We start from the raw sequence: 18,928 nt of genomic DNA, 5'->3' as shown, positions 1-18,928 counted from the left end.
ACCTGGTGAACGATCTCTGCACTCGCTCAATGCGGTCTATATGAGTCCTAGCAGAAGGAGACCAGATAACCGAACAGTACTCGAACACAGATCTGACCAGAGCACAAAATAGGGTCTTGAGGCAAGCCAGGTTGGTGAAGTCACGTGCTACGCGCTTCAAAAAACCGAGAGTCGAACAGGTTTTAGAAACTGTACAGTCTATATGGTGAGACAAGGTAAGACCAGAGTCAAGCCATATCCCTAGATCCTTTACAACGGTGACACGATTGACTAACACACGATCGAGGGAGTAGGGAAACATAATGGGAGAACGTGAACGAGTAAACGAGATCACATTACATTTATCTGAGCACAGTGAAAGTGCGTTGTCATTGCACCAACCCGTGAAGCGGGTTAGGATCACCTGCAGTGAGGAGCAATCAGCAAGAGACGAGATAGGGATACATTGCTGTTACCAATAGCTTCTTCTTGACACGCTTTTAGTTGAGCACGGCGTGCGGATATAAACAGGACAACTCTCATCCATCTATCCGATGTTCGATAAATTGATTTCTTCTGCTTCTAACTGACGAGCTCGCCGTGCTCCTATATGGCTAATGCCGAACAATCTGCTGACCGGTTCCTTATTAGTAGTCTCTTGGCCATAGGTTACTATCGCACATATCAAAGTTCGATAGATGTTGCACTTCGTGTCTAGGTGGAGTCTATGTATCGTAAGATTTTGTCGTACTTATAGTATTCACAATTTCCCATAACAATTTACCTTTATGCTTCAATCCTCCGAAGTTACGATCGTTTCAAGGAAACCGAATTCCTCCACTACCTCGAAGCTCCCGTAGTCAATAGATACTTTGTTTCTCAGGCAGGCCCTTTCACGAGCTCAGCCTCTGGCAAGCAGATAACTCGTCTTCGGCGCAATAATCATCAATCGAAACGGGTGGACGCTTTGTACACCACCGCAGATCGGTACGTCCGATAACTAACCAAAGAAACGCGCCAACCAAAGAAACGTTTATAGTGCAAGTAAAAATGGGGCCAAAAGGTTGAAAGAGCAGAATAGGCCTTGTGTGGCACTACATACTTAAGGGGTGAAATGGGCCTGCCATTTCAGCCGGATATTTAGTCCTGCTCGAATATGGCCATGGCTCAAGTGCAGAGGGTTCTACATTAATTCTTAAAACTGATTCTCCTATCTTTGGGGATGCCCTTGTATACTACATGTGTATCCTTACGTGACGGTGTAAGGCTTAGCAATTGTCGCGTTTGCGAACGAGTAGCATGAAGATAAAAACCTTTGTATCGAACTTGTCCGGCTTTTTTTCATTTAATGACCGTCACCGTACCATCAATAAATACTCTGGTAATCATAACTACGATTCCGACATAGCTTCCAAAACAGATCGAACACCTACTTGTAGTGGGCTATATTTATCGAGCAAGATGGCCAAACGCGTTGTATGTTGAAGCGAGTTCAACATACCAGTAATACATTCATTAACAATGCAGCAATTATTTGAGTGCAAGAAACTTATTTCAACAAATTCGCAATTTTTGTTAAATTTGCAAAAAAAAAGCTTAGGCTATAGCCTTAGGAAATTGGCAAAATTATAGAACTTTTCTTTTTTTATTATATTTTATTCTTTTTTTATTTAAAGCAATATTTGAGAGCAAAGAAACGTGTTTCAACAAATTCGCATTAAAATTCATCAATTTATAAATTTTGCTGAATTTCAAAAAAAAAGTTAAGGACTTTAGGAGATTGGCACATTTATAGATTTTTTTATTTTTTTATCATTTTCTGTTCTTTTTTTTATTTAAAGCATTAATTGAGTGAAAAGAAACTTATATCAACAAATTCGCATTAAAATACTTCAATTTATAAATTTTGCTAAATTTCCCAAAAAAAAGCTTAGGCTATAGCCGTAGGCGATTGACAAGTTTATAGAATATTTTGTTTGATAAATGTTCACGAGATGAGATTTTTTTCGAATTAACAGCCATTGTTCTGTTTTAAAAAGATTATTTACATTCACAATATTTATATACAACACGTACGTACTTTCAAAAACAAAAGGACACTCGAATTTTTTTTAACTTAACAATATTTAATGGCATTTAACCGATCTAATTTTTGAATTTGTACTTGTTGCCAGCAAAATCGGGCTATCCTGGCCGCCATTACAGAAAACTGTCGATTTTTCGCTGAAAATACACGTATAGCGACTTTTCGTAATTTTTTTTTTTGTATGGAGTTTTGCACAAAAATTCCGAATCGCGTTCGCAAACGCGACAATTGCTAAACGTTTAGTGACGGGGTTAGAGATATCCGACTGATAACTTTCATCAGTTGGCTAGTACTGATGAAATACAGGTTAAGATTGAGCAGCACTTGATCTATCTGTGCATCGTTTCCTTTAATTCTTTATCCCCATTGATAAGGGACCTTTTGTATAAAACTGTACTCCAAAATTGAAGAGAGCTCGTGCTTCAAAAAGCAGTAGAACAAGAACCATGCGTTTTCCTGGTCTCCGAGGCCAACTATCAGCTGATTTCAGTTCGAGAAACACTACAACAGTGTTCTTGCCCATTTCCGTTATCTGGGTATATAATAAAAACAATTTTGTTGATTTTCAAACTTACTTATTTTTATTGACCTATTCATGAAATATTAAGCTTTGACTTGGAAAAAGAGTTTTAGGGTTTTTCAACACAATTTTAAAAAAGTTTATATATTTTTGAAAGAATTCAAATTGACAGCACAAATGTCAGAGCTCACAAATGCTACTTGGGAGCCATTCGGAGCGGATTATCAAATGCCCATCACTAGCTCCATTGTTGTCAAAATAAAGCGATCAAGAGCACCTACATTCGAGAGTTTTCTCACACACATTTTACTTTTTTCCTGATCAACAGAACGAAAAACAATTTCCATTTCGATCCGCGAGCTCGTGTACTGTCGCATGTGCTGTGTAGCAAATTAATATTTATCGTCTAGCGAGCCAAATTATTAGTAGCTGCTGCCCTGGGCTGCCAAAAAGTACTGTGCTGTGTTGTCCTCTGTGTGCGCGTGCGATTGTGTGTGTGTGTGGTGCTTGGCCACATTGTGTTCGAGAACAAACAGACCTACGAGTGCGAAAAATCGAGTGTTGCTTCCTTGTGGGAGGTGTGCGCGTTTTTCTTTTGTTGTAACTTTGCTCTCTACTCTTGGTGTTGTTGCGCCTTTCGAGGTCGCGTACCGTGTAAGTGAGTGCGTGGTGTATCGTAAACCACCCAGGAAGTGTGTGTAACGAAAACAGTGTGCGAAGCGTAATAGAGCTGCGTGCCTGCGTGTGTGTACGGGGTTTGTGCAATCCTTTGCGAAAGGGAGCGTTTAAATTACAAAGTGACGCATTTAAAGAAACCAAATTCACCTGAGTGAAAGCTATCATCCCGTGGCCAGTTGGATCGATCATCCCTTCAAACCCAGCGCTTGCTACGTTTTTTTCCCATCCGCGAAACAGGGCTTTAGACTCTCTTTGAAAGGGAAGAGCAAGAAAGCGTTAATGTGACGTACGGAGCTGTAGGGCAGTGAGCGAGACAGAGCACAATCCAAGTCAGCAGGTAAAATGTCCGCCATTGTTTTTATTTTTATTTCGCACACACACACACAAGTTCGGATTTTATGCATCGCGGTACATACGAAGCAGAATGAGAAGATTCGAACAGCTTCATCCAACACCCGAGATGATGGTGATGATGATGATGGTTTTTCCGTTGTTCAACATTTCGCTGTTTGCGCTGGATGCATTTTTCATCGTAACCTTGAGCTCAATGAAATTGCAACGTTTCCACAGCATCTGAATCATCGAAAAACTACCATCATCACCATCATCATCCGTGTGTTGGATTTTCCTACATTTTCCACCCACTCGTTAGTCACCCCCTTAACATCCCCATCACACACCATGTGCATTCCGTGCAAGAACGTGAATAGCTGGCCGTGTGGAAAAACATCACACACCACATCTCTTTGTACCTATCCGTGTCATCCGTCCCGAATATCGGCCATTGCTGGCTGGGAGGAAAATGTGGCAAAATGGCACAGCGCTGCAACAAAACAAAATCAAACAACAAAGCAGCAAGAATCATTGTGTACCTCGAAAGTAATGCCACTCTCCATCTTCTTGCGACATTGATCTCGTTTTAGATAGACACGCAAATACGACGAAGGAAGATACAAAATTCGTGACTATCACTGCTGCGTCACCATCGTCGAGTTCGATCATAAAGGAGCAAACAACGGATCGCGCCCGATACAACGGGGCGGAAGTGCATCGCGTAAATTTAGTACGAGAGTGAATCCATCGTGCAGATCTTGCCGCCAGCGCATCTGTTCGTATCTGAGCAGCGAAGCACAACACACGAAACACTGCAGTCACATCTGTGCTGCGGTCACAACGATAAGTGCGAGTCTTGGCTAGCTGGCTGGCTTGCTGGTGGCTAAAACGGTCGGTGCAATTAGAAGGAAGGAAAGCAATCCTTTACGGTTTTGGAGCATCTTTAGCTTCTTTCTTACGTGAGCCATCACACCACTCCTAACAAAAAAACACACACACATCCACGATGACCGCCACACCGTCCAGTTCTGCAGTCCGTGCCCTCTCCCTGGAGTACAAAAGCCTGCAAGAGGAACCGGTCGAGGGTTTCCGCGTGAAGCTCCTGAACGAGGATAATCTGTTCGAGTGGGAAGTGGCCATTTTTGGTCCACCGGATACGCTCTATCAGGGCGGCTACTTTAAGGTGAGGTTCCGACGTTTCTTAAAACTACGAATACTAGTGCTTGTGTTGCGGAAAAATACCGTGCTGTTGCTGGATTCATGTGCCACTTGGTAAAATGGGAAGAAATGTGGCGTTGATTTGAGGATCGAAGTGTGGTTGTGATTTTAGAAAAACAAACAAACAATTTGCTTTCTTTTCGAAGATTCACGTGTGTGTACGTGCGCAAGCGTGAAGGTCACCGTTTGTAACGCTGTTTAAACTTTCGCCAAAAAGGGATTTTCTTCACCGTCTGTCCTTCCGAGCACGATCGATGATCGACAGGAAATGGTTTTATACCATTCTGCGATCTTGAACGCTTCGTGAGTCCGTGACGGACAGTTGTCCAAAAAAGGGAAAACATTTAGCTCATAACACATATCGAAGACGACGGATAGATTAATCGGTTGCTCATACGCGGAGTTTTATAAAGCTTGCGGTATTACGCCGTCGACGTCCGTGTGTGTGTGTGTGGTTCTTTTTTGTTCACGCCAATCGACCATCGACTTACGATTTGTTCGTGCCTTGTGCGAATGCGAATAATCGTGCACGATCGAGCGATCGAGCTGCTATGGGCGAGCAATTGAGCGACGCTGGGCTTACTGGTTTGCTCCGAAACAACCTTGGCGGCATGGCGTTGAACAGCGTTGCGTTGCTGAAGTCGTTTATCTCGCATCCCCACTGCCCGCCGCCAATGATCGATTCACGGCGAGGGCTCACGGTAGCGTTTTTACCGCCGTTGCTTCTTCATGGCTTGTGTAATGCTCGCTTCCCACGGCAAACGGTTTTAGGTGGGGTCAGTTCGGTTTTATGTTTTGGGTTGGTAATGGTTTTATGTGGCTTAAGTTTCGTTGCTTAACCACCAACCGGAGGGTAGCGTAGTGCATTTGAAACATATTTCAATGCTATGCTTGCCAAAGCTTACCTTTACTTTTATCTGTGAGGTAACAACTTGACCGATCCAGAAGGAACAGATCGCGGTTTCTTACATGGTCTATATTAGTATTATCAGTAAATTCCACTCTTCTAGCAGACACTCAGTTTAGTTGTCGTGTTATAGCTAATTAAACTTGTTTGTTACGATTTTCAACTCACGCTACATCCCAAGATTGAGTTGATCAGAAAACGATGTCGTTTAGTAAGAAATTTATTTTTAATGTGTAATGTCCGTCTGACGTAAATGTAACTATTTTCACTGTTTTTATTGCAAAAATAAGGTCCTAATTGTAACATATGACAGAGAAATATTCGAAGCAGAAATATTCATTTAAACGAGATTTGCGGCCAAAGTACAACTTCCTAAATGTGAATATTATAGACATAAATATTTATTTGCCACTTTGCTAGCATTATACGTAAGTTTTGAGGATAAAAAAATTAAAACGCTACACTCGCATAACTCTGCTTTTCCATTCTATGTTAATAAACAGCGAGACATTAAATGGCGTATTGTGACAAATCGTTTTAAACATTCTCCTCCACACTCTAAACCCTAAACCAGTTGTGAGGGAAATTATTTACATTCCTGTAGTCATTGAGGTTTATACTCAGTGGAGATACTGAGTTTCGCATAAAAAATATATTACTTTGTAGTTAGTATGATCACTTTATCGTAACATAATTAGCTATGCACAATGTTTTACGTACAAAAATTCACAGCAAAAACTATTGATTTGCACTTGTTGGAGCAATATCAAGTTGTTCCTTGCATCGTTTCTGATGTTAAAATTCATTGCATACGCAAAACGTTCAGTGTATTTATTGGATCGATCCTTCATAAAGCATATTGTATCACCGTTCGATAACGATGCACCTGGCATCGATTTTAGTAGTGTGCCAAACTGTAGCAACAAAACAAAAAACAAAGAAACCTGCTCGAAACATGCAAACAGTACTTGTTGCACATGTAACATTCGACGTGTTTTCCTTTTTTTCCACTCGTAACAGCAGTACAGTGTACATCATCGTGACCGGCAGCATGAAGGTGGCCAGAGACGGAAGTGTCACATATTTAATCACACGATTGCCAACACATCGTGTGCATCGTGATTGTCCGCTACGCTTCCGTTACCGGTCGCTAGAAAGGGTCGTCCGATAGTCAGTTATAAGATGTTTGAGGCTTGGCTCGGTTCTTTTCCTCATCTCCCGTGTATGTATGTTTTCCTGCTCGCTAACGAACGATTAGTACGAGAGCCCGCGAAAAAGGGCCTATTTTTAGCGTGTTAATTGATTATTCTGGTTGGCTGTATTTTGCTGCCCTTCGTTTCTCACCACCCCATTTTTGCCAGTCTTTAGTTTCGGTCTGGTTCTATTCCTATATGTATAGCCCGCGGATTGACGTTTTGTCATCAGCATATGCATGTGAATGCGCCTGCACATAGTCAGTCCACCCTCCACTCCTTACATATCCGGAACGGTTTTTTCTCGTTCTTGTGTAACGTTGTCATTTCCCTTCTTTTTTTTCCTGTTCCACCCAGTCGATGGTCGTTCCATTTTCTATTGAAGCAATCGACAATAATCGATCGTGAACACTGACGCTACATTTAATGAACCCGCGGGGCAAGAAGCTGAGCCCGCCTATCGTAAACATCGCGTCACACTGTTATCTGTACGACGATGAAATCGATGCACCGATGCATCGCTGCTTGTCCCATACCGTGTAATGCATTGCCGGTTAAGGTTCTTCATTTGGATTTATTGCAGGAATAGAGCGATATTGTGTATTTTGTCGCTTTGTCAGTCAAGGTCTTTGGATTCGCTTTCGAGGATGAGGTTTTGTTTGTGGATTGGGGTTTATAGAACAGGCGGGCAAACTGATAAGATAGTACAAGTGAAACATAAACATTTTCATAAACTGCACGCATAATATTACTTAAACTGTATGCTTGGTTGGTTGGTCCGTTTCATTATGACAGAAAGGACCCAAATGATGGAACAGAAATTAAATTAACTATTGATTAAGCTGAAGGGTATAACAAATTTATTGCAACGAATTAAAATGAGAATGCATTGAAACTAAATGGATTTAGGCAATTTTTACGCAACTGCTGACAATATTGCGGTAAAGGTTGGAAACCCCATGTAGCTACTTGGAAAAGCCAAGTATTGTAGAAACATAAACTATTTGTAGAATTACGAACAAATAACAAACAATTTTGCAAAGAATCTTTATACATCTATGCTTCTCGTGGTTTTTTGCCTGTTACAGGTTACATGTAGTTGCAAGAAATTGTTCTTAAATGAGTTAAAATGTCATTTGTATCTGATCGTTGATCATTAAAAGAATCAATAAATGTAGCAACATATTGTTTACTGCTATTCGTTACTAAACTTGGCATAAATTTACAAAACTTTAAACCTTTAGGGTTTATACCGGTTAGAATAACGTATTTGTTCTATCACTTCTAACGTAGATATTTAATATTATTTCGAAAGCAATCATTACGATCTTCATAGTCAGATATGTCAAAATTAATTTAAGTTCAATGATTTATTGGATTGGTTTTAATTTGATTCGTTCATGTGAAAAACAGTTTATATATAATCAATTAATAATATTTTTACGCCAGTTGAAGTACGTTATCTGTCTGTCTAAGTAATTGGAACTGTAATTTCCAGGACAAATCGTTTTAGTAGTAGAGGTGAATCTTACTTTGCAACGACGACATATAAACCACCAACTTTCGGTTGGATCTGATGCAATTGACGCCGGTTTCGTGTGTGATCATACGTTTAGTACAATCTGCATCAATCCATCCAGCTACACTGTAGTCGGAATCTTATCAATAATTCGTTTGCGCGTCATTCAAGCGGTCTTGTGATAGAAAGTTCGCACGTGTTTGAACCTTGCGGGGCCAGTAAAGTAATTATTGAAAAATCTTTGTTCCCTATCACTGCTCGTGGGTTGAGTGTGTTCCGTGGGATTTTTATTATGGTTCGATCCTATCACATCGGTGATGGACAGTTGTTGGAATAGAAAAAAAAACACATCTAACATGTTTTTTTTTCCTTCTCATTACAGGCGCATATGAAATTTCCTCCAGACTATCCATACTCTCCACCATCGATAAGGTTTTTAACAAAAGTCTGGCACCCGAACGTGTATGAAGTAAGTCAATCAGAAAATTGATCATTGTGCTGTTGGTTAACTGTACTCATTTTTGCTTGCACTATTTTCTAGAACGGTGATCTCTGCATATCGATCCTACATCCACCGGTTGACGATCCGCAGAGTGGCGAACTGCCATGCGAACGATGGAACCCGACGCAGAACGTACGAACCATCCTGCTATCAGTGATTTCCTTGCTCAACGAGCCAAACACCTACTCGCCAGCAAACGTGGATGCGTCCGTCATGTACCGAAGATGGCGAGACTCGCACGGCAAGGACAATGAATATCCTAACATAATTAGGTGCGTACGATTAAGATACGTCGATGGTAATGGATTATGCTAAAACGCATAAATGTTTGTTTATTTTTTAGACGACAAGCACAAGCCGCCAAGGCTGAAGCAGAAAAGGAAGGCATCATCGTACCACTGACGCTAGAAGAGTATTGCATCAAGTCGAAAACGAAACCTACCGGCCAGGAGCCTCAGGTGAGTTTCTATAACACAGAACAAGGGTAACAGTAGCGGACGAAATATTTGCGGTGGCCTATCGGCCATGGCCGAAAAAAGTTAACAGAGCATGCAGCATAGCATACCAGAGTCACGATACGTTGATAAGCCGAACAAAATATGTTGCAACGCATACACGCCATGCGTCAATCATATCGATATGGATTTTATACTAAAATTTGTTGACCTAATCATGCATTCCTTCCTAAGAGGTTATCGCACAAAGCGTGAATGGAAAAAGACGTCGTCAATTACACCTTGCAGCCGTGTTTATTTTATACCCTCCGTATAATTTGCAATTTGTTTGTTATGCATACTAATACGTTGGTTTAATTTAATTTTATACGACGAAACAACGATCGCGTTCAGTTCAGTTTTGCTTTGGTGTTGTTTTCGCTTGTGCGTACAAGGTTAAAATTTTAATCGATCATACGGTAGTTGACACGGTAGAAATTGAATAATTTATACGTCCTTTACAGGAACGATCGTAAGTTTTGCTTGAAATTGATTCATACATTTTTCAACAATATTTAAATTGAATATGGCCGTAGTAAATGCATTAAAACATTATATCAAACTGAGTCAATTCAAGCACCAATAGCATGTTGACATTAAAAAAAAAATTGAACGATATTTTGTTAAAAACGATCATGACTGGTGGATAATACTGATGTTGAGTATCGTCCAAACAATCAACACAATGGACTTAAGTTTATATTTAATATGAATTTCCTACTGCTTCTACATCATTGGTCAACAATATTGAAGTTTCCGTTTGTTTTGCGGTAGCTATAATTATTGCAATTATCATTAGTCATAATACTAAATAAAATAAATAGCTTTGATAATTTCCTTCGCGTGCTGTTAAAGCCATAATTATCAAGTACATTCCATTTCCTCCAAATGGCCAAGTTCAAGGATGTGGACAAACAGTATGCAATAGTTGTATTTGTATCGTCTACTATAGGAGGGTGTGAACGATTACATGAACTTCCTCAAAATATGATTGATTTGCTTCACGCCAGTCATGTTTGTGTTCTGTGCCTTGTGGATAAAGGCTTCCGTTTAAATACCGTAGCATCATGTTACTGCAACATTGTTCTCGATTTTACGAACCACGACGAGACGTACCATTTATTGTTCCAGTGCTGGCAGCGACCATCAGTACCCCATGGAACGTCGGTCGTCGGGATGTGATTCGGTTTACAAATAAATCATTGGGCAAATAATAACTCAACGGTTGTTTATTGAAAACCGAATCGCGTTCATCGTTATTGTACTTTCGGCTTTAGCATAATCTTTCTTTGACCCATTCGCTTCTTGTAGGTAGGTAGGGGGCCGACTTTTGACTGAAGCTTTCAGTTGTAGTTGGAGTCGCGGGAAGTGTAAAAACAGTGGAGGTGCTTGTGGGGGGCATAAGCGATTGGTCTTCTCGGTCATTATCATGAGGTTGAATGAATGAGCCCAGACATGTTTACACGGTATCACAATATCAATACGCTTTTGCAGGGTGTGGGGTAAGACGCTTACGTTACCGTACCTAAGGTCGATTATGTGGCCTGGGACTCGTTATTCGATACTTCACAAGAATGTCTCCAACATTAGCAGCAGCACAAAGTGGTGTACGTTAAGTTTAACGCATACAACATGCTTTTGCGCAAAATCTTTCTCTCTCCACAATTATGCTGTTGCTTTCAGACAGTGAAAAATCAGTGAATTCTTCTTAAAAAACGCTTTCCTTTCCATTGACCACGAATTAAAAACAACGACCGATCGATGTTGAACGAAACGTGCAAATGGCGACGGCTGGTCAATAACAATAACCATTTCCACGTCTAGGAATGCTAATGTTACATTTGTTTTCCGGTTGCTACATGATGATTTTTGCCTTAAGAACGGTCAAAAAAGCATAAGTTTTGCTCTGCTGAAATGATAGTTCTTGGTAGCAGGAATCACGAACCTTAACAATGCTTCGTTTTCTTCAGTAGAAGTAAGCGCAGCATCCCCCTTGTTGACATTTGTTTCGATTGTATGAATGTTTTTAGCATATTTTTTTGTCCCAGGTTGTTGTAAGATGAGCATAAATGTGGGTTGAAGCAAAAACGCTTATTTTTCTGCTTTGTCTAATCAGTTCCTGTTGAACGGACATAATTGTATTTATCGATTAACGATATTCGATAGAACACACGTATTAAACGCACAGGTGGATTACATGGTTTGAATGACTCAAACTCGAGTGGTGGAAAAAAGTGAACCTTTTTGGTGTTGTTTCGCACAATATTCTGGACGCCAAGAGACAGCACAGATGCTACATTTAGATTATTTTCTGTACAAATTTGATTACTTTATGTACGACAGTGTTGCGTATTTGTTAAAGGTTTGTTAGATGATTTGTTTTTTTAAAATAATGTTTTTCTTTAATGTCATTTTTATGTTAAATGTAAATTAATTCCACTCCATTACTATTGCATTACTTTTTAAGAAGAAGCCTCATTAGTTCTTTTCGTAAGCCTGTCGGTTGGGAAAGGACTTTTTCTTTCTTAATGCTAATACTAATAAAGATATTCCTCGAGATACGCTTTTGATATTGGGGTTGCTCAAATTGCAATTTTATAGAATCAGTTCTACTTATTTGCTCGAAATGATGTCAATACAGTGCGATGCATTCGTTTAGCCGCATGTGAAAATATTAGCCGTATGCGTTTATTAGTTTGCGCAGAAACACATGCACTGGACAAAAGAATAGAACCTCGTATTTTTTTCAAATGAGAAAAAGTTCAATTTAGATGGTCCTGATTGTTCTACAGCCGTTATTGACATGCTGTAAGGAATCCACAGGTGATTCGTTCGAAGAAAAATGTTTGATGGTGGAATGGTTATGGTTTTTGGTGCATTTTCAAGCCATGCTAAGCTTCCCATATGGTGGATATCCACGAAAATGAACTCATAATCTTACTGCGAGCTTCTGGAAGATGTTTTGATTTCTCATTTGGAGGAGTACTCAGACGATTTGCCTTTTTTCCAGCAAAATAATGCCTCTATTCGTGTGTCGAACTCCGAAGACATGGTTTGAGCAGACGAAAATAACTGTTGTTCTATTGAGAAATTCTATTGAGATCCTTCGAGGGATAATGGCGTCAAAGGTTTACGCAAATAGACGACAATTTAGCAGCGTAAAATATCTCAAAGCTTGCATTAAGGAATGCTAGAAGCAAATTGATCCACAAATCATTAAAAACCTTATCGATTCGATTATTGAGAACCTATCAAATACTAATCAATCCGCATATCATGAACTTTGACCTATTTTTAATTTTTTTGAGGGTGCGGCTAGACGAATGCAACCCGCTTTATACGATTTTTTTCTTATTTAAATTTATTAGAGCGCACTATTGTTGATAGAACTTCTTTTATAATATGAATTTGAAAAGATAAAAAAGATTTATAAGTTCAATTGAATCGGATTTCTTTTCACTGAGACACCTATCAATATGATGGTGCGTCTAAACGAATGCATCCCACTGTATTTCAATTTTTACAATAATGATCTACGAATTCGTGTACATTACATACCGTATATCTCGGAAATCACACTTATTCGTGATATTGAACTTTTCTGGTCGAACAACCTCGAGTTTAGATTGAATTTGGTACTGATCTGGTTGTGTCAGATACCGGTCTCGTTAAAAAAATTGTTTCAAAATGTTCGAGAAAAGTTCAAAATGAATGAACGAATATTAATTTATGAATATCATATCAAGAGTTAGTGCAAGATATTTGTTTTTTATTCTTCGGGTTTATGTACACATGTAAAAAAGGAATTTTTAAAAGATGCTACACGTGTGCAATGTCTTGTCTGTCTAATTTATACGCCACCGACAGAATTGAATCCATCACTCACCGTTGCTACTATTTATCCATTTATCCAAGCTCCAAATGTGGAAGGTAATAAATTTGTCTCTGGTTAGCAGAAACCATAATCACCAGCCCGAAACGGTTGCATCTTCCCGTTCCGTTGCATCTTCGGCTGTTTGATTTTAGCCTTTGAACTTTACGTATCAACCATCTCCCTCCGCCACTGCTGTTTTCATGTTCGGGGGTCATGTTGTTGAAATAGGCTAAGAGAGACTGATTTTGAGTATGATGGTGATGATGCATTATTGCACTATGCATCCATTCATCTCTTCGGCGAAGAAAGTTTTATCTCTCTGTAATCCCGCATGGCAAAACAACATAACTGCTGCTGTCTTTTCGCTAATTTTGATCCGTTCCTTTTTTACGTTTGCGCGTATTTTGTTCACTCGTCCAGCTTAACTTGGCATCGGTCTTACCAGCACTGGTAAGACTATAAATCCAGTTTCCTTACTGTATGAAGAAGGTGCAGAAGAATATAGGGATCCTTTGCTGCAGCCGCGTGCACAGATTCCTCACAAATGCAAACCTCGTATGGGGAAGAAAAAAATGAACGGCAAGAGGGCAGCTCAGCCAGGGTAGAGCGAACAGCAGCATGAAAAATGGCTGTATATTTATATTAATTATAGAAATAACTTCGTTGAAAAATATCTCACGCCACCAAGAAAATGGTGATGGCAAAACGGGAATTACGTGTGCGTGTGTGATGGGGTTTGGTTGCGTTGGCTTTTTCAGCCATTTAGCTTTCGATGCAGTACTTCTGGGTGATGGTGGCAGTGTGTGCTACCGCTGAAGCAGCTAATAAGATTTGTTTCCACACATCACTTATCGCGAGTTTTGCCATTTTCTTTGCCACATGCTTAGTGTTGATATATCCTTGCGGGTACAAGTACTATAGGGAAGTGGTTTATTTTCTTCATTTCGTTTTACTTTGACACCGTGGGATTGCATACATTTTATTGATTTTATTTTTCATTATTACTGCATTATAAATATGAATAAATATTCCAATTACTTGCTTTAAACCACCGTAGAGTTGTGCTTAAAGTTTTATACATTAAGAATATTCTATTCTCGTTTGCGATTATATTTACAAAACGTCTGATCTAGTGTAGTATCTGAAAAAAAATCTCTATTATTAGATTATAAATAAATCTTAGGAAAGTTTTCAAATTTTGAAGGAATTTTGTAATGAATTATTAATCTTTTCTATTCATATCAATGATGCTTATCTAAACATTCGTTGAGCATAATAGTCTTTTTCTGTAATATTTTAATATGGCTAGTTGAATTTTTTTTTAAAGTAAATATCTATTTTTTACATTTGTCAAACAAATCAAATGTCGCGCCATCGCGCTATTGAATATGAAAGTCAGAACGGTTGATATGGAAACACTCAATACGTTAGTGAATCATCCAAAATTGATACGGAATCGCGTGGCATTGATATGGAATGTCAGATTCATACGATTGTTGTTCTTTTGGTCTTGTGATCCTTTGTTCATTACAGTGTTAGTTTTTAAAATTTTCAGTTCCAATTTGATAAAAACTAAGCTATTTGCGATTTATTATTGTAATTCATAAATTTTAGTTCCTACTTTTGAAAGCATTTGTTTAAAATTTAGTTAAAAAACTGTTTTTTATTTCGACTCTTCAATCCTATCATATGTAAACATCCTACTCATTTGACATTCCATATCATTGGCTCGCGATTCCGTATCAATTTTAGATGGGTATCAATACGTTAGGTGTTTCCATATCCAATGGTCCAGTTTTTTATATTCGCTAGCGCGATTCTTTAAAGTGAGCTATCCGCAGCCTACCATTTGCAATTTCCTATAATATGTCGTCAACATAGAGATTTAACTGTATGAAATCGTGTACAATGCCTGGCCGTCCCTACGCTAATAAAAAAAATCGTAGACAACGTTATGAGATGCTATTTATATTTTTAGGAGCCAGGAACATTTTTTTTGTTCTAATATTATTTGGTCAGAGTCGCAGGAAATCTTTGCTAATAAATGCTTTAAAATGTTCCTATTATTGTAATACATTGTAAGTTGTACATCTTCATAACAAAATTTACATTTATATATTAAAACCCATACAAATGAATGTGATAATTGTAGTTTTACATTGAAAAACAAATAGAGTAACAAATGAAATACATGTACAAAATCGTAAATATATGTAATTCGATAATAGATACACTATAGAAAAGGACACAACATGATACAACCTAATGAAACGAGATTACCAGAAGATAGGGAGACGAAAAAGAAGAAAAAAAATAATTACCAATTGTTATCGCCCTCTTACATACAAGAAGTGGGTCGTGAGACAAGGAAATACTCCAATGTCATATGCGCTGGAATCAATCTCATTTTGCTTACGAAGTTGCCATCATAAATTACCCAATCGTAAACTTCCACCACACTCTTGCCATTAAGCTCCTGCGTTGGTGAAACATCTCTGTTTCGCATTCTCTTCCCTGTTTTGTTCGAAAAAAGATTCCCCTGTAAATCGTAAATCGGAACCAACCACCATCATCGTTCCGTATGGCACAAGAATGCGAATGTTGTTCCCCACGGTGGTTTTTCGCGGTGGCTTACAGACACACTAACAGTGTGTTTAAGAGAGCATACACGTTCCTTTCGTACACTCGTCTTGCATATTGTCTTGCCCTCCTGGTTGCCCCCTTGTCTTCTATACCAGAAATCTGCTGCAAATGACTCCCAAAGGGATTATACAGTAGTAGAGCAGCTAACCGAAGTTAACCCCCACGCCCCGGGAGGGTGTTGGATGGGGTGCGGGGCCGGTATGCCATTCCATTGTAGCCGTTATACAAATAGCTACACATTTATTAGTGACTTTAGCAGCGTGCGGGGAAATATTATGGCTTGCATTTTCACGCATCATATGTCACCAGACGCGCGCGGCTGTATATTATCGTGCATCGGTTTCGGTTTTGTTGTCTTCATGGGTTTACCCTCTGTGCGAATTGTACGTAGTTTGTTTGGCACACACACACATATACCCACAAGTTTAGGTTTAACTTCCTCGGGAGCGATTTCTTCAGATGTCAGGAAAAGAAACTCCGTCCGTTCCACCGATCTCTCACACGGATGAATGAATGAAGGTTGCTGGCCTTTGTTCGGTTGCTAAAGGAAGAAGCAGTGGAAAAATGTTCACTCATTAGTAAAATGAGCGTGAGTGCTGACTTTTGCCTTTTAGCTGGTTGCTTTTTATTGAATTAAGTTGTTCGTTTTGTACCCTTTTACCTAGTACCGAGTCCTAGTTTGTATCTTGATTAAACAATTTTTTGTATGCCCTTTTAGTACGTTTCTTAAATTATTTAAAACTATCTTACCTGCAATTAATTATTTAAAGATAATAGTAAAGTTGATTATGCATTTTCTTTTGGTCGTTTTTTCTCCTCTCGCTACAGCTCGATATGACCGACTTCTACGACGATGATTACGATCTCGACACGGAGGATGACGATAATGCATCGGTGGAATCGTATGCCGACGGCGATGACAGTGGCAACGGTGAATCCTAACGAGCTTATCCTCGCAGTACGACGGCAGCAGCATCAGCGAGAAACGCGCGGTACACTAACCAAACTCGTCACACAAAACATCCCCACTAGGCGACGAGAGAGGCCACAACGCGTGTGACTCACCAAAAACACGGAACATTGTTAGGTTAAGGCTGGGCTGGATTGTTAAAGGCCCCGGGAATATCATAGCGATGAGAGCCCCCTCTTTATACACTGGTCTGGCGGGGGTTGCATTCGCCAAAGCTCGCCGCCGCAAACGCCGCCGTGCCACGCTTGGTGGAATGTTCGTATTGTTGATGAGTGCCAGCCAGATTGAGCCAGATCGAGGCATTGTTTGTCGCTATGCTTTTTTTCAGTTTTGTCCGCGTCAGTCGCGTATCAGCCGAGAGAAAGAAACGTAAATGCATCCACCACCGTCGCCCGCAGAAACAGATGGATAGTGAGAGAGAGAGAGAAAAAGAAGAGAGAAAAGTGTATGAAACCCGGGACGCGGGAAAGTAGTATTTAAAAGAAAAACAAACACGAGAACTGAAAGCCCTGCTCAAATCAATGCAATCAATTCATTCACACAGTTGATTGTCGCTGAAGAAAGAGAGAAGCTTCGCGCGCATATCACGCGTAAGAAATTATGTATGATGATAGGTTTTTAAATTACGCGCCTGCATGGTGGACAACAAAGTAGGAAAGAAACAGGAAAACAGAGCAGAAATGGCAAAGCAGCAAACGAAATGATATGAATGGAAAGATTTGGATAAACACACACACACACACACACACATGGATCGTGAATTAAAATTTTTGTTAAAAATTAGCATTATTAGTATCCTCATTAAAGAAAAATAATAAACAATTATAAATATATCTTTTTTTTTTTACGTGTACACTAACTGTTTTTTTTTCTTTCGTTTGTTTTTCGATTGCTTTGTTAGTGTGTGCAAGTGCATTGTATCTTTTCGTTTTGTTGTGCGTATTGGCTCCACACTCGACGCGAAGTTAGAAAGCTTAGAATTCGTGTGCGAGGAAGAAAGTTGCTAGCAAATGCGAATCGAGCGCAAACGATGTTGCGGATGTGCGCGAGAATACTTAGCATAAGCATAAATAATTACGTTCAATTAATGTCCAATCCACTCGTGCAGGATACGAAACTGTGAAGGTGAAGGATGCAACAATATACGCAACACTGTGAGCGTTACATCTAAGCGGGATAACGCTTCTCATTTCGCCGTACAACACGCACGTGCTACAAAGCACGTGAAGTATTGTTCGGAAGGGATATGCAATAGTTTGTAGTTTTACATAGAGAAAGAGACAGACAGACACGTAGACGGAAAAGTGAATAATGATGCAAATTGTAAACGAGCAAAATGGGACGGGGGGGGGGGGGGGATAGTGAAGCAAAAAAGAAAAACGGTAACCACTGCGTATTATTATTGATATAGAAAGGTAATAAAACAGAAGGGCCCCCACTGTGTTTTGTTTTTAAGTCACCCGAGCGCCGTTCAGCCAAACATGAATCGTAAATGCTTCTTTTGAAGGCGAAAAATGGGAGAAAATACATTACATGAAAATTTACTACTACATGCGCCTAGGAATCGATCACAAAAAAAACCGCGAATCGGACCCGTAGGAAATGAGTTCCGTGTGGGAGGAGGCAGTAAAGGTATTCTTCATACACGCTATGGTTGGAGCTTATTTTGCTCCAGTTAAATTCGCGACACGGCCACACTTGTTCTTTATTTATTTAATTAAAACTGTTCATTTAGCTTACCATACATGTATGTATTTTTTTTTTTAATTCTTTAGAAAACGCTCATTACAAAAACAGTAAACGTCCAACAAACATCTCTTCTATCGCGGCAGTAGAATGTAAATACATATATAAACATTGTAGAACAAGTTTTTGTTTGTGTGTTGTTTCTTGTTTTTAACATCATCTCTTTCAGTGTTTTATTTTGCTTTTCTTGTTTCGCTCTGGTTTCTGGTTTGTTGTTTTGCACTGTTTTGGAGTAAAGGGAGTTGTGAGTAATTTCTGTTGGTTTC

General features: G+C 39.4%; 1 protein-coding gene across 1 annotated transcript; it reads left to right on the top strand.

Annotated features, from left to right (window-relative positions):
- The first annotated feature begins 2,852 nt into the window (after window positions 1-2,852).
- LOC125764880 (ubiquitin-conjugating enzyme E2 R2) lies at window positions 2,853-17,769 on the top strand. Its single transcript, XM_049429526.1, has 6 exons — window positions 2,853-3,600; window positions 4,187-4,779; window positions 8,816-8,902; window positions 8,975-9,207; window positions 9,279-9,393; window positions 16,775-17,769. Exons 2-6 carry the CDS (start codon window positions 4,603-4,605, stop codon window positions 16,886-16,888), a joined length of 726 nt encoding a protein of 241 aa, XP_049285483.1. The 5' UTR covers window positions 2,853-3,600; window positions 4,187-4,602; the 3' UTR covers window positions 16,889-17,769.
- The last annotated feature ends 1,159 nt before the right edge of the window (window positions 17,770-18,928 follow it).

Source organism: Anopheles funestus, chromosome 2RL (assembly GCF_943734845.2).
Source record: "Anopheles funestus chromosome 2RL, idAnoFuneDA-416_04, whole genome shotgun sequence".
Lineage (NCBI taxonomy): Eukaryota > Metazoa > Arthropoda > Insecta > Diptera > Culicidae > Anopheles > Anopheles funestus.
The sequence above is the reverse complement of the archived record's forward strand: the minus strand, read 5'-3'. Positions and strand labels throughout refer to the sequence as shown.